This window comes from Chrysemys picta, chromosome 7 (assembly GCF_011386835.1).
Source record: "Chrysemys picta bellii isolate R12L10 chromosome 7, ASM1138683v2, whole genome shotgun sequence".
Taxonomy (NCBI): domain Eukaryota; kingdom Metazoa; phylum Chordata; order Testudines; family Emydidae; genus Chrysemys; species Chrysemys picta.
This window is the reverse complement of record NC_088797.1, coordinates 49,747,655-49,763,851: the sequence shown is the minus strand read 5'-3', so window position 1 is coordinate 49,763,851 and position 16,197 is coordinate 49,747,655. Positions and strand designations below refer to the sequence as shown.

Genomic DNA, 16,197 nt, shown 5'->3' with positions numbered 1-16,197 from the left:
GCCCCGTGCAGGGATGTAGAGGATTAATAGGTGGCATATCAGGAAGAAGCCACCAGCGTTGGCTGCGTAATCTCCCCAGGGAAGGGCTGGGAGCCCCAGGGCTGGGGATGCGGAGTATACCAACATTGCTGCCCACAAGCAACCCTGCCTTGTGCTCTGGGGCCAGCCAGGGTGGGTAGATGGGCCCTAATGGCATAACCCCATAGTCCTGTACCTCCCCATCCAGCTGACTGTTCCCTATCCTCTCACCCCCAGCACCTGTACAACTCGGCCGCCTTCAAAGCCCGGACAAAAGCCAGGAGCCGTGTGCGCGATAAGCGAGCCGATGTCCTGTGACGGAGGCTGCTCCCTCCACCGCCTCCTGGACAACCCACGGACTGCAGACCCCGACCACTGTGACACAGGGGAGGAGCTGGGGGGTGGGGCTCTTGGCCCTCCCAGCTCCATCAGCTCCCGCCATGCCCCTCACCCCCAGTCGGGGGGGCTTTTAGACATGTACAGACTTGTATTTAAATGGTGTGGCTGGTGGATCCCAACGAGAGGGCCATGGGGCGGTTTTAGTTTTTTAACCCAAAAAATGTAAGTGAGGTTTGGGTGTGGGGGAAGCTCCCCGCTTTAGCTGGTGATTTTAGCCTCCTCCGGCCACCCCACCCCGCTCCTGCGAGCGCATTGGGCCTTCCAGGTGCTGTCCCATGGAAATGCTGTGAATCAGTGCACAGCCTGGGGGGTAGGCTGGAGGCAGCGGGGAGGTGGATTTTGAGCTGAGTGTCTTGTTCTCTCCCCTGCTGTGGGAGCTATTTAGCTTGGCTGGGTGAAGTGGGAATTGGCAATTGAAGTGGCTGGTGAAATGCTGAGCGTGTGGCATTAGGAGGGGCAGTTCCCCCTCCACTCTCCCTGTTCCTCAGTTACCCCCCCGTAGCACCCGTGTTCGTGCCCTGCTGTCCCCAATACACAATGCCTTGCATTGGGCCCTTCCCATGTGCACAGGCCAACCAGCTCTTCCCCTGCCCTTCCAGGAGCCATGAGCATGGCTCAGGATGTCCCCAAGGGCCCGTGGGCCATCAGCAGCCACTGGTTTGAGAGAAATCCCCAACCACTGTCAGGATGGAACTAACAGGGCCCTATGGGGGTAGGGCCACTGCTGAGGAGCTGCTGCTCCCCTTGGGTGCTCTGTTTTGTAGGGTGGGGTCTTGGGGTTCATCTCCCATAGGGAGATGCAGGGAAGGACAGAGCTTGCAGTGGGGATTGCTTGCTGAGAGGGGTTGATGCAGTCCCTAGTGTTACCAGTGAGTGGGAGATGAGTCCGTGTCTCTCCCCCCCGGAGAGAAGCCGGAGATCTTGGAGTGAGCGGCAGCCTGCTCGGGGCCCTGGGCCCCTGGCTGCTAGGAGATGAGGATGGGGATTGTGGGTGATGAAGAAATCAGGGCCTAGAACTGAGCACTGGAGCAGGCTACCAGCACATATTCCCCCAGCTCTGTCCCTGTTGGACAGATCTCACCCTGTTAGCCAGGTCTGACTCAGTCTAATAGTAATTAATGAAGTGCACTGCCTGGACTAGCCCCAGCCCTGTCTGCCCCCCACCCCAGAGCTGAGAGAAACTGAGCAGGTGGGAAAGGTGAAACTCACCATGCTGAGGGAGCAAAGGTCCACCGTGGGGGCAGGACAAGCTTTGTAAAGGCTCAATGAGGCATGTGGAACGTGCTTGCTTTAACCAGGCATTGTCTCTTTAAAAATCCCCTTTAGAAGTGATTCTTCCTCTTCCCCCACGCTGACCCCACCCCCAAAACACAGGCAGGCTTAGTGGGCCCAGGGCCGGCTCTAGGCACCAGCGTCCCAAGCATGTGCTTGGGGCGGCACTTTTTCAAAGGACGGCATTCCGGCCCTTTGGGGTGGCACATTCTGTCCCCCACCCCCCTCTTTTTTGTTTTTTTGTTTTTGTTTTGTTTTGTTTTGTTTTTTTGCTTGGGGTGGCAAAAAAACTGGAGCTGTGCCTGGTGGGACCCTACAGCATGTGGTGGGAGGGGAGGGTCCCCTGTTTCTGTAGTGCCCCCTCTTGCCGTGCTTGCAGGGGGGGAAGGCCAGGAAACACCCTCCCTCTGCCCTCCCTCATGAAGACTTGCCTCTCTGAGGGCTGCAATTTCACTTTCTTCTGAGCCCTGTTGCCTGCCTGTTGGGTGTTTGGGGGGGGGGCACCCAGAAGCATCTCAGCTGGAGTGCTTTGAAGGTGGCTCCCTGCCTGGGGTTGAGGCCTTCCCTATGGTCTCCCTCTGACAGCACAATGGCCTAAGAGGCCGAAGCTGGTCCAGGTGCTCTCTGGCTAGGAAGATCACATCAACTTCTCGCTGCTGCTCTGCTGGACTGGGCTCTGCCATAGCCAGGGGGCACACAAAACAACTGTGCCAGAGGGGGAGAAGAAAGACAGCAGGGGCAGAGCGAGGTGGGACAGGACAGCAGCATGGCCCAGCTCATGCTCTGTATCATGAAGGGAGGGGGACTTTGCTGAGGGGAGCCTCAGCTCCCAGCAGAGGCTCTGCTTGGGCCCAGGGCCTCCTGGTGCTGCTGTTTTGAGAGACATCTTCCCCCGCCCCCAGGCCATTGGGGTGCTCACCCCATCCTACAGGGCTTCCCTGGAACGGATTGCTGGAGTGGTTTTATAACAGGGTGATTAGCAGAGATCATTAAAAGGCAAATGGCTGGGCTGCCTGGTCTGATTTCAGAGGTGATAAGTGTAGGGCAGCATCCCCTGCTGGGGAGGGGCAGGGAGAGGTGATCAGAGCTTTGGATATGGGAGGGCTTGCTGGGTTGGGATGGGCTGTTCAGGGCAGCAGTGTGCCCCAGGGCCATCTCTGCAGCTCCTGAGCACACACTTTCCCTGCACCAGGGCTGCCTCCTCCATGCAGGAGCCAGGCATTCCCGCCTCCTGTCTGCATCTGGCAGTGCAGGATGGGACCTTGCCCTCTCCCAGCCCCCTGACATGCATGCAGGGCTGGTGCCCCCCTGCCAGCCTCACCCACAGAACCATCCTGCCCTGCAAAGGGAGCAAGAGGCAGCATTCCAGCTACCCTGCCTCTTGCACCTGTGCTGTGGCAGCTGCCCCTTGCCACTGGGGGGAGCCAGAGTGGAGCTCTCTACTGCTTTGTCTCATGGGTTCCATCCAGTCTGACCACCTATGTAACACAGGCCTGAGCCCTCCCCTACTAATCCCCAGAGCAGAGCTTCTGCGAAAATACTCTGGCTTGATCTGAACATTGAGAAGGATGGAGAATCGACCGTGCCCATTAGTAAATACTTCCAGGGGCTAAGGCAGTGGTTCTCAACACGGGCTTCATGTGGCCCGTGTGGTGGGGTCCCAGCTGCCTGCCTGGCTTGCACGGCAGGGTCCGGGCTGCCTGCCCCCTGTGTGGTGTTGGGGCTGCTGACCAGACCCACACAATGCACCTTGGACTCTGCTCCTGGCCCCACTCCGTGGAGGGGGTTCTGGGCAAAGGGGTTGGGGGGGGGCACTGTGGTTCTCAACCTGCAGCCCAGGTAACACATGGGCTGCATATACCGCCCACAATGATAAATAGATTGCGAACCCTGGGTTAAGGGTGGGAAGAGACTCAGGGCTGATTCTCTACAGAAAAGGCCTGAAGTCCTAAACAAGCCCTCATGGGCTCTTGCTTTCTGCAGCCATGGAAGGTCAGGCTCCAGTGTCTGCCATTCCTGGTCTAACTGCCTCTCCCATCTGGGCTGGTGCCCCTCAGGCCTGAGCCCTGGGCTCCCCCAGCCACCACTGGGCTGGGACCCCTCTAGCACAGGCCCTTTATACCCTCCCCAGCAAAGACAGAGCAGCTTCAGGGTGTGCCTAGGCTCAGGCTGTTTGGCAGGTGCCCACACCTGGAGGGCTCTGACCATGGCCCCTCCCTCGGGGGCAGAACCAGCTGAGGTGGGGGCCATGCCCTGAACTCCACCCACAGCAGCTTCCTGGCCTGCTCGAGCCAGCTGGTAGCCAGCTCCCATGGGGCTGTTGGAAGGAGGAGGTTGATGGGGGGCGGGGGGAGGGTGCTAGCACAGCTTTATTGTCACATACAAAATCTGTATTCATAGAATCCTAGAATAGCCGGGTTGGAAGGAACCTCAGGAGGTCGTCTAGTCCTACCCCCTGCTCAAAGCAGGACCTAATCCCAACTAAATCATCCCAGCCAGGGCTTTGTCAAGCCTGACCTTAAAAACCTCTAAGGAAGGAGATTCCACTACCTCCCTAGGTAACCCATTCCAGTGCTTCACCACCCTCCTAGTGAAAAAGTTTTTCCTAATATCCAATCTAAACCTCCCCCACTGCAACTTGAGACCATTACTCCTTGTTCTGTCATCTGGTACCACTGAGAACAGTCTAGATCCATCCTCTTTGGAACCCCCTTTCAGGTAGTTGCAGCTATCAAATTCCCCCTCAGTCTTCTCTTCTGCAGACTAAACAATCCCAGTTCCCTCAGCCTCTCCTCATAACTCGTGCTGCAGCCCCCTATTTTTGTTGCCCTCCGCTGGACTCTTTCCAATTTTTCCACATCCTTCTTGTAGGTGGGGTTCCCAAAACTGGACACAGTACTCCAGGTGAGGCCTCACCAATGTCGAATAGAGGGGAACAATCACGTCCCTCGATCTGCTGGCAATGCCCCTACTGATACAGCCCAAAATGCCGTTAGCCTTCTTGGCAACAAGACTCATAGACTTTAAGGTCAGAAGGGACCATTATGATCATCTAGTCTGATCTCCCGCATGATGCAGGCCACAAAGCCATCCCAACCCTTACCCTTGACTCTGCTGTTGAAGTCTCCAAATCCTGTGGTTTAGAGATTTCAATTAGCAGAGAATCCTCCAGCTAGCGATCCCTGCCCCATGCTGCGGAGGAAGGCGAAAAACCTCCAATCTACCCTGGAGGAAAATTCCTTCCCGACCCCAAATATGGCGATCAGTAAAACCCCGAGCATGTAGGCAAGATTCTCCAGCCAGACTCTCATTGGCCATTATACTATTTACCAGCGATGTCACGCTGTTCCTTTGACGAAACTCGCATTATCCCATTAAACCATTCCCTCCATAAACTTATCTAGCTTAATCTTAAAACCAGACAGGTCCGTTGCCCCCACCGTTTCCCTCGGAAGGCTGTTCCAATATTTCACCCCTCTGACGGTCAGAAACCTTCGTCTAATTTCAAGCCTAAACTTCCCCACGGCCAGTTTATATCCATTCGTTCTCGTGTCCACATTAGTACTGAGCTGGAATAATTCCTCTCCCTCCCTAGTATTTATTCCTCTGATATATTTAAAGAGAGCAATCATATCCCCCCTCAGCCTTCGTTTGGTCAGGCTAAACAACCCGAGCTCCTCGAGTCTCCTTTCATACGACAGGTTTTCCATTCCTCTGATCATCCTAGTGGCCCTTCTCTGTACCCGTTCCAGTTTGAGTTCATCTTTTTTAAACATGGGAGACCAGAACTGCACACAATACTCCAAATGTGGTCTCACCAGTGCCTTGTACAACAGAAGCAGCGCCTCCTTATCCCTACTAGATATACCTCGCCTAATGCATCCCAAGACTGCATTGGCTTTTTTCACCACCACGTCACATTGTCGACTCATAGTCATCCTGCGGTCTACCAAGACCCCGAGGTCTTTCTCCTCCTCCGTTACTTCTAACCGATGCGTCCCTAGCTTGTAACTAAAATTGTTGTTAGTCATCCCTAAATGCATCACCTTACACTTTTCACTATTAAATTTCATCCTATTACTATTACTCCAATTTACAAGGTCATCCAAGTCTCCCTGCAGAATATCCTGATCCTCCTCAGAATTGGCAATACCTCCCAGCTTTGTGTCATCCGCAAACTTTATCAGCCCACTCCTACAATTGGTTCCGAGGTCAGTAATAAATAGATTAAATAAAATGGGTCCCAAAACCGAACCTTGAGGAACTCCACTGGTGACCTCCCTCCAACCTGACAGTTCACCCTTCAATACGACCCACTGCAGTCTCCCCATTAACCAGTTCCTTATCCCCCTCTGGATTTTCATATCGATCCCCATCTTTTCCAATTTAACCAATAATTGCTCGTGCAGTACAGTATCAAACGCTTTACTGAAGGGCACACTGTTGACTCACATCCAGCTTCTCGTCCACGGTAACCCCTAGGTCCTTTTCTGCAGAACTGCTGCCTAGCCACTCGGTCCCTAGTCTGTAACAGTGAATGGGATTCTTCCGTCCTAAGTGCAGCACTCTGCACTTGTCCTTGTGAACCTCATCAGGTTTCTTTTGGCCCAATCCTCTAATTTGTCTAGGTCCCTCTGTATCCTATCCCTACCCTCCAGCGTATCTACCACTCCTCCCAGTTTAGTGTCATCTGCAAACTTGCTGAGGGTGCAGTCCACGCCATCCTCCAGATAATTAATGAAGATATTGAACAAAACCGGCCCCAGGACCGACCCTTGGGGCACTCCGCTTGAAACCGGCTGCCAACTAGACATGGAGCCATTGATCACTACCAGTTGAGCCTGACGATCTAGCCAGCTTTCTATCCACCTTACATTCCATTCATCCAGCCCATACTTCTTTAACTTGCTGGCAAGAATACTGTGGGAGACCGTATCAAAAGCTTTGCTAAAGTCAAGAAATAACACATCCACTGCTTTCCCCTCATCCACAGACCCAGTTATCTCATCATAGAAGGCAATTAGGTTAGTCAGGCATGACTTGCCCTTGGTGAATCCAGGCTGACTGTTCCTGATCACTTTCCTCTCCTCTAAGTGCTTCAGAATTGATTCCTTAGGATCACCTGCTACATGATTTTTCCAGGGAGTGAGGTGAGACTGACTGGCCTGTAGTTCCCTGGATCCTCCTTCTTCCCTTTTTTAAAGATGGGCACTACATTAGCCTTTTTCCAGTCATCCGGGACCTCCCCTGATCGCCATGAGTTTTCAAAGAGAACGGCCAATGGCTCTGCAATCACATCCGCCAACTCCTTTAGCACCCTCGGATGCAGCGCATCCGGCCCCATGGACTTGTGCTTGTCCACTTTTTCTAAATAGTCCCGAACCACTTCTTTCTCCACAGAGGGCTGGTCACCTTCTCCCCATACTGTGCTGCCCAGTGCAGCAATCTGGGAGCTGACCTTGTTCATGAAGACAGAGGCAAAAAAAGCAGTGAGTACATTAGCTTTTTCCACATCCTCTGTCACTAGGTTGCCTCCCTCATTCAGTAAGGGGCCCACACTTTCCTTGACTTTCTTCTTGTTGCCAACATACCTGAAGAAACCCTTCTTGTTACTCTTAACATCTCTTGCTAGCTGCAACTCCAAGTGTGATTTGGCCTTCCTGATTTTACTCCTGCATGCCTGAGCAATATTTTTGTACTCCTCCCTGGTCATTTGTCCAAGCTTCCACTTCTTGTAAGCTTCTTTTTCGCGTTTAAGATCAGCAAGGATTTCACTGTTTAGCCAAGCTGGTCGCCTGCCATATTTACTATTCTTTCTACACCTCGGGATGTTTTTTTCCTGCAACCTCAATAAGGATTCTTTAAAATACAGTCAGCTCTCTGGACTCCTTTCCCCCTCATGTTATTCTCCCAGGGGCTTCTACCCATCAGTTCCCTGAGGGAGTCAAAGTCTGCTTTTCTGAAGTCCAGGGCCCGTATTCTGCTGCTCTCCCTTCTTCCTTGTGTCAGGATCCTGAACTCGACCATCTCATGGTCAGTGCCTCCTAGGTCCCCATCCACTTTTGCTTCCCCTACTAATTCTTCCTGGGCTGTGAGCAGCAGGTCTAGAAGAGCTCTGCCCCTACTTGGTTCCTCCAGCACTTGCACCAGGAAATTGTCCCCTACACTTTCCAAAAAGTTCCTGGATTGTCTGTGCACCACGGTATTGCTCTCCCAGCAGATTAAGAAAGGATAAATAGTGGGGGGAAAGCTCCTGTTAGAGGGGGAAGGGTTATAAATAAGGTGTGACTGGAGAGGATAATAAATAGGGTGCTGGTGGGCGGGGGTAAGGATGGGGATTCTCCTCACTACTCCCCCCCCTTAGTCCATTGCTTGCTGCTGAACCAGACCCCAGTACTCCAGCACAGGCCCCCCAAGGCCAGGAGTGCTCGGCCTGGCCCCAGAGAGCCTGGTCTCTGGTCAGTCCATGTTCCCTGCAGAGAGGGGGTGCTGTCTCCTTGTCCTGGGGTGCAGGAGGCAGTGCCCCATCAGAGAAAGCAGCAGGTCGGGCAGGGTGGCTCACATCTGGTCCCCGGCCTCACTGATATTCAACCGCTTCCATAGCTGCAGGCTTGTGGCCCTCATCTGCCGCACAGACTCCTCCTGGGCCTCCAGCCACTGGGACAGGACCCGCAGCGACTCACTCTGCAGCACTGCAGGGGAGAGAGAAAACCCTGTGGGTGGTGCTCCTGGCCCCAAACCCCATCCTGGTCCTTCTTGCCTATAGCCATGGTCACCATGGGCTTAGAACTCATAACCTGCAGTAGAGGGACCGACTCTAGCCAAACCAAGCCACGAGGGGGCAGGCCCACCCAGCAGCACCTACTACTGCTTCAGCCCTGAGCTCCATCTGAGCCCAAGAGCCCCCTCTGTTGTGCCGCAGTGCCCCCCTGTGGACAGCCTGGGAGCTCAGCTAGAAAATGGGGTGATGCTCAGGGAGTCTGCCCTTGAACCCAGGAGGATCCCCACCCAAGTGCTCTGATTCTACATGGGCCACCCCTGCCAGGTCCCATTTGCCCAGCAGGTGCCCCCAGCCCAGTGGGGTGGGGTCAGTGTGGCGAGTGCTGAAGGAAATGGTCCCACGTACCGCTCAGGTACACGGCCAGCGTGGCGAGGGCAAGGCTGGCCAGCACCAGGGCCCCGAGGAGGGCGAAGAGGGCTGTGCGGCAGCAGGCAGGGCGGAAGCAGGGGCAGATGGGGGTGGTGCGGACGGCTCGCAATGTCGGCAGGAGGGCTGATCCAGCCACACGACGCTTGGTGGAGTGGGCCTGAGGGGTCTGTGGGGTGGTGGACTGAGACGGGCTGTTCCCTGGAGGGAGAGGTTAGAAAAGAGTGAGACACCAGCCCCTAATGCTCCCGCTGCCCCCTTACTGCCCAGCAGCCCTACTGAGAAGCATCTGCATGAGGGCGGGTGATGAGCTTCCCTGCTGCAGTGCCAGGCCCATGCCATGCAATGGACCTACTGCAGGGCCATGCCAGTGCGGACTGTCCCAGTGCCACTCCCAGGCCTGTGCCCATAAGGGCATAGCGCTGCTCGACCCCTGCCTAAGCAATCCCAGGCTGGCAACAGAATCAGTCGGGCGGCAGGTGTCCTGAGGGAGGAACCAGCCTGATCTGGGCAAACCCCCACCCCGTGACAGCTCCTTTCCTTCTCCGCCACCCCAGGGCTATCCCGTACTTGCCCTATCACTGGGGGGGGGGGGGAGACTTGGCATTAATTACCCAGGCTGACACCCCCCAACAACCATGAGCCTCAGAGCCAATCTCTCCCCTGCCCCCCCAGTGCTGAGAGCCTCTTTGTTTCAGCCCCAGACTCGCCCCCACCTCAGCCATCACCATGCTCCTAAAGTGACCGTGATGCTGTGGTCTGTGTAGTGCCCTGCTGCCGCCCTCTAGTGGTGGCTGGGCCATACAGCAGCTGATGAGCCTGCTATGGCCCTGGCTAGCCGACCTGGACTCTTTAGCTCAGGGTAGAGAGATCCAGACATCAGAGGTTCAGTCCCTGCTGCCCCAGCCCAGCTGGCCTGCAGCACAGGCAGCCCCTGGGGGGAATAGTCCTCACCCTCCGCAGCCTTGTGGCCACCAGACACCCAGTACAGGTCACTGATGGACTCCACCGAGTGCAGGTTGATCTCCGCCAGGTCGTTGCCATTGAGGTCGATGGGCTCCCTGGGGGAGGAGGTGTCTGACTTCACCGCAGTGTCTGTCAGAGGAGGAGGAGGAGGAGCTGTGAGGTCTGCTGGCTTGGCCCCTGGCCCTCAGCCTGGTCAGTTTCACTCTGACTCTGCAAAAAGAAGAACAGGAGGACTTGTGGCACCTTAGAGACTAACAAATTTATTAGAGCATAAGCTTTCGTGGACTACAGCCCACTTCTTCGGATGCATCCGAAGAAGTGGGCTGTAGTCCACGAAAGCTTATGCTCTAATAAATTTGTTAGTCTCTAAGGTGCCACAAGTCCTCCTGTTCTTCTTTTTGCGGATACAGACTAACACGGCTGCTACTCTGAAACTCTGACTCTGGTTTGTTTCAGTGGAACATAGCTAGCCATGGCAGTGCAGGAGGCAGGATTGTTCCCTACATTCTATTCCCTGCAGTGTGTCCTGTCCAGGTTAAATGGCCAAGTTATGGGGCTCTCACCACCTCTCCCCAGAACTCATGGAGGTACCTGTTAGCCTGGCTTCACAGCCAGGGCCGGTGCAACCACTGGGCGAGCTAGGCAGTGGCCTAGGGCGGCAAGTGGTTGGGGCGCCCGGGGTCATCCTCAGGCATAGGCAGCTGGGTAAAGCACCTGAAAATTTGGGGCACCACTGGGTCTTAGTGTCCACCCTACTGGTTTTCCTATCCCTGTTCTGACCCTTCCTGCAGGCTCTGAGTCTTCCTGGGAACGTTTCAGAGTAGCAGCCGTGTTAGTCTGTATCCGCAAAAAGAACAGGAGTACTTGTGGCACCTTAGAGACTAACAAATTTATTAGAGCATAAGCTTTTGTGGGCTACTGCATCCGAAGAAGTGGGCTGTAGCCCACGAAAGCTTATGCTCTAATAAATTTGTTAGTCTGTAAGGTGCCACAAGTACTCCTGTTCTTTTTCCTGGGAAGGGGATCTAGTAGTTAAAAGAGAAACAGTCTCCAGCCTGCCAGACCTATTAGCACAACACTGAAACTGTTAAAGAGCCATTCAAGGGGTAATGAAGACATTTAACAGGCATTTGCCAATGCCCAGATATCTACTGTCAGTTTCTGAATGTACTGACAAAAACAGTTGTGCAAGACTGTAATTTACTCAGAACATGTCAGTCTACCTACAGGACCTTAGTTTAAAATTTGCTTTAAAAATATTTCATTAGTGAGTTGGTGAAGATTATAAAATCACATCTCTAAAAAATCCTTGCATAGATTTTTAGATGCACAATCATCTTTAGCCTTAAATGCTTGGATCTTCAAACATATGTTTTTTTAAATAAATTCTTCAAAAGACCACCCTTATCTAAAATACACATTTTAATTATTATGGTAAAAAAAACTTACTTCCAAAGTCTTCCTGTCCTTTCTGTCCATCCATTTCTCCCTTCACCCTCTCTTCCTCCCCCCCTCCACTGAAGGAAGCAACAGCCCTTTGCTTCCAGATAGCTGGACAGAGTTTCCCTTTCTTTACTTCTGACTATCTGATGAACTAGTTTTAAGCAAAATCAGTACCTTAATAAGATATAAAATCCTTTGTTATGCCTAAAATCTTTGGAAACATATTTTTTAAAGTTGGTGAAATTTCATAAACATGTGTATAGTTATGGAGATCACACACAGTAAATTAGTGTTCCCTTTTTCTAAAAGCAATTAACATTGTTATGAACACACTAAACCTCTGTGACTGATTCATTTAAAATAATGTCAGTTTCAGTGAGTTAAATATGTAGTAATCTGGAATGATTACTTTATGAAGGCTTAAGAGTACATTTAAAATATAAAATCAGCTTAGAAATACTGATTAAGTAAATGTAAAACAGAGAAGAGCTGCATCATGTATTCCATATTGAATGTTGTATTCAGCTGACTCGCCCTTACTACAAAGTTTTTCCAAATAAATGTCTGACAAACTTCAGGGCATATCAAAAAACCTGTGACTGACATTTTTTATTCCCAAGTTTAGTGCTTTTAATTAGGTACCTTCTGCATGTCCATTCTGCGTGAGGGAGAGGGTACAGGGGTCTCTGCGGGGAACTGAGACTCTCGGACACAGTGAGGCAGGCCGGGCGTTTTGTTATTCTTTCTGCCTTGTCCCTCTGTCCCCGCCGGGCTGCAAGCTCAGGCTGCCATCGGGCATAGGGGCACCAGTTTAATAATACTGCATAGGGTCCCATAAATCCTAAGGATGGCCCTTGGGGTGCCAAAAAGTGGTGCCCTGGCTCAGCAGGAAGAAGTCGCCTTCCAGAGGCACCGGAGAGCCAGAGCATCGGCTTGCGGGGGCAGTGAGCCCCAGCCATGGAGGAGCCGGTGCGGCACAGGGGGGCAGGAGCCCTGCAAAGGCGGTGGCGCTGCTAGCAGGGAGCAGCCGCGCCCCCGCCCCTCCTGCCCAGGCTGTGGCCTGGCCCCCCTCAGGGGGCTCCTGCAGGCTGTAGCAGATGCATGCGGGCAGAGGCCCCCGTGCGCTCCCCAGCTCCCCCCTCGCCATGCTCGGGCTCTGCGGCTCCTGGGCATGTGAGCCACCACCAGGGCGTGGGGCCCTGGGCCCTGAGTCAGCTCCAGGAGGGGGAGGGGCGGCAGCTCACACTCCTGGGAGCTGCAGAGCCTGAGCACGGCGAGGGTGGAGCCGGGGGGGCGTACGGGGGCCTCTGCCCACATGCATCTGCTGCAGGAGTCCCCAGAAGGCAGCTCCTCCCTGCCGAGCTGCTGCAGCAGCCCAAGCCCGGCAAAGCCAGTGAGTGGACTCGGGGCAGGGGCCGCCGCGGTGGGGTGGGGAGGGCTCATGGCGGGGCTGTGCACCCTCCAGGGAAGTTCAGGGTGCAGGGAGCGGGGAACCTGGTTTGGGAGCAGCCCCTGGGCACAGCTGGCCCCTGGAGTCTATAAAGGCTCGTTGGGATTTGCCCTCAATGAACCCATGTTACGGGGGGCATAAGGTAGAAGTTTCGCCTAGGGCGCAAAATATCCTTGCACCAGCCCTGCTCACAACACTTTCCCTCTGGTTCCTAGTCCTGCCAGGTCTCATCTGGCAGCTTCTGCCCATGCAGAACCCCTTCTTGTGTAGAGTCTCTGGGGGAGCTGCAGATGGACTGGACCACACAGTCCCACTGCTTGGTGCAGGCAACCCGGAGTCACATCCAAGCTATGCCAAGCAGGCATCGCTATAGCGTGTTACAGCCGGTCACACCCCTGTGCACTTAGCTGGATTTATCCCACAGGATGCAGCGGAGGTGTCATTCCTGGCCAGCCCATGGCAGGACTCAGAGGCTGGTATGAGCCATGCCCTAAATGAGCATTGCACACTGATGTTATACTACCACGTGGCCATAAATACACAGCTGACGTGTTAATGCCACCTGGCTTAATCATGCTAATGCCCCACTCGCCTAAAACGGTGCCTGTCCTTAGCTGTGTCCATGCAAAATCCATTTGGTCTGGACATTGGAGCCTAACTGCCACCTGCCATTTGACAAGCAAAACCTTCTGCAGAATGGGACGAATCATTGCTAAGAGGAAGCAGTTCATTGCCCCCACCCACCCAGAGAGCCCCATTGAGTCCTCCTCATGCTCTCCCCAAACCCTTTTCCTCAGCCCCCACAAATTCTCAGGGTCAGTTCTGGTTACCCTTGTCGCTCGTAAGGGGGTCCACCTTACGTCATCCCAGGAAATGGTTGGCCCTTTTTTAAATTGGCACTAGATGGCTGGGGGAGAGAGGGCAGGCTGGCGCCTTTCCCGGCTGGCTCACTAGTGTGATCCAGCCCTTATCAGCATTGATACAAAGTACAAGAATGGTTAATGCACATCTGGAAATGGGGGCAGGGCGAGGGTGTTGAAACCCCCATCTATTCCACAGACTCACTGCTTGACCTTGGGAAGGTTGCATTGCTGCTCTATGCCTCAGTTTCCCCAGCTGTATAATGGGGAGGGGAATCCTCCCCACCTCACAGACACGTTAATGCACGTGGTGGTGGTGCTGCTCAGACCTGATGGGCAAAGACTCTGATGGCTGACAATGAAGCAGCGATGGACGATGCTGACTAGCAGTGCCAGACTAGCGAGCATTGCTTTGCTCACAGACCAGATACCAGCAGAGTGTCTCTCTGCCAATGCCCCAGACGTGACCTCTGGGACCTGTTCAACCCTTGGCCTCTCTGATCAAGGACACCAGGTAGGGCCAGTTGTGAGGCTGCAGTTTGTAACATGAGCTGATGAACCAGTCACAACCTTGCCAGAGCCTGTTACCAAGGCCCCACCCCCACCCCCGCAGACAGCTTCTGTGCACAGCTTTGGATTCCCACAGGTCCAAAAATTGCCCACCATCACCCAGGTCTGATGCGCCCGTTTCAGGCTCAGGCTGTTTAGCAGCAGTCATCCCTGCCAGACTCCTGGAGCTGCGTGAGAGGGAGGAGACACCTGGCCCATGTGAAATGTATCCACCGGCAACAAACACTGGAGCCTATTAGCCCTGTCACCTTAACATAACCGTCACTCTGCCAAGCTGACCTGGGGGGAAATTCTGTCCCGAGCCCAGATCTTGCGATTGGATGGACTCTGAGCATGTGCGCAAGCCTCACCAGCCAGGCATCTGTACTAGTTACTGATGCGACCCTTGCGTTGTTCTGCTGCCCACACCACAAAGCCAACGGTTGCTCCAGCCTACGTGTCACAGGGTCCCCCTCCTGTAGGGTTTAGTTTTCTGCTTCAACGGGACCCAGCCAGCTAGAGGCAAGCCCAGCATTAAGGTGTTTCGAGCTGTTTAACCAACCCAGCGCCAGTGAGGGACTCAGCCATCTGGCCAGCCCCAACAACCATGGCAGGCTCCAGCAAAATCATGAGAGTGTTTTAAAAATCGTGAGATTTTTAAAAAAAGCTATTTTGGGGTCTTTTCCTTTGTCTTCTCACTTTGGAGCATTCAGACACCTTGCGGGGAGTCACATTTTCAAGCTTGTCTTTGCAACCATAATGGCTAGAAACGTACTTTTAAAAAAAGGTGCTCACATTTTCATGTGTTCCCATGACTCCAGGAGCTGGGGCTTTAAGGATCATCAACCTTAACACAGCACATGTGTCCTACTGCCCTGTGTGGTATGGGTCTGTCTCTGGTCCAATCAGCAGAGACTATGAACCAATACAGGCCCCCCAAGCGTAAGCTTGGGTCTTTAGTACTGGAGGGCCATGGCTCAATCTCATCATGTGTCAGCCAAGCTAAGTGAGGGCTGGGGGGTTGGTACTTTAAAACAGAGATGCCATAGCTCATGAAGGTCTCCTGCAAGCAGGTTAAGCTGGCGCTCATGTTCAAGGAACTCCCAGTTCTGCCAGCGTCTCCCTGTTGCGCGTTCTCTGCTGCCCTAAGCCTGAGCTGATGGCACCCCGGTCTTGTGCCCAACTGTCAGGGAGGGGCAGTGCCCAGCCTGGGGTTAGCGAAGTGCAGAGCAGGCACTGAGCCAGCCCCATAGGACGTGGGGATGGGAAACCAGGGGGTTAATGGGGTGTTAACACCCTGATAGGCTGGCAGGAGCGACAGTGCAGTTATCCCTGCATGCCGGCCTGTGCTGCCAGCAGCCTCGCTGGGGTCAGCCTGGCCTTGGACCCACCTGCAGCTGCCTGCCCCATTTTGGGCCTGAGCTGGGGGCTCCACCTTTAAGCCTGGCCTCTCCTGGGCTGGGATCATGCTGGGGCCCCCTCTCAGGCCTGTGCTGGCAGCTACTTCCTCCAGTCTGATCTTGCCTGGGGTCTCTGCCCTCCCAGGGCTAGGCCAGGGTGGCCTCACTTTCCCCTTGTAATCCCACGGCTGTGCCTGGCAGGATGAACACTGAGGGAGGCAGCTCAAGCCTGGCACAGGAGCAGGGGAACGGCTCCCATGCCCTCCATCCCACCCCCTTCCCACACACTGACGGGCACAGTGCCCCTGACGACTACCCTTCCCCCATACCTTCTCCAGCCTCCCTTGGCATCGCTGCGGGGCCAGCAACCGCTGCAGCCGTTGTGCCTCTGCCAGTGGCCGTGCCGTGGGAGCCGCCAGAGGAGGGCTCCGGGTCCCTTGGGAGCTGCCCGGGAAGCCGGCGCTGGTGCTGACAGCTGACTGCTCGGGCTTAAAATAGGCCTGAGAGGAGCCCACCAAGGAGCTATAAATAGAGGGGGAATGAATTGGGGCGGGGGTGCGATGGGCTATATTAAGGGAATGCCTGGGATGCCGCCACAGCTGGGGGCAGCCAGGGGAATGGGAGGCAGCCAGCCTGGGGAGCAATGCAGGCTGAGCCGGAGCTGGAGAGGGTAGGGAGGGCCCAAAAGCTGAG

General features: G+C 54.4%; 2 protein-coding genes across 7 annotated transcripts in view; one reads left to right on the top strand and one right to left on the bottom strand.

Annotated features, from left to right (window-relative positions):
- IFRD2 (interferon related developmental regulator 2) overlaps positions 1-2,697 on the top strand; it is a 21,753-nt gene extending 19,056 nt beyond the window's left edge. For all 5 annotated transcript variants that reach the window (XM_065551394.1, XM_005308761.5, XM_065551396.1 and 2 more), the window contains exon 12: positions 256-2,697. In XM_065551394.1, the coding sequence (XP_065407466.1) occupies positions 256-336 (81 nt within the window). In that variant the 3' untranslated portion in view covers positions 337-2,697. The remainder of the gene's footprint in view (positions 1-255) is intronic.
- LSMEM2 (leucine rich single-pass membrane protein 2) lies at positions 579-16,197 on the bottom strand. Of its 2 annotated transcripts, XM_005308760.4 has the most exons (4): positions 15,834-16,197; positions 9,791-9,931; positions 8,816-9,037; positions 579-8,381 (listed from the first exon to the last, which is right to left on the bottom strand). In XM_005308760.4, exons 1-4 carry the CDS (start codon positions 15,853-15,855, stop codon positions 8,248-8,250), a joined length of 519 nt encoding a protein of 172 aa, XP_005308817.2. In that variant the 5' UTR covers positions 15,856-16,197; the 3' UTR covers positions 579-8,247. The 2 variants fall into 2 exon arrangements, 1 of the variants encoding a protein (XP_005308817.2); XR_010589140.1 differs by lacking the exon at positions 15,834-16,197 and adding an exon at positions 11,888-12,522 and having other exon boundaries at positions 579-9,931.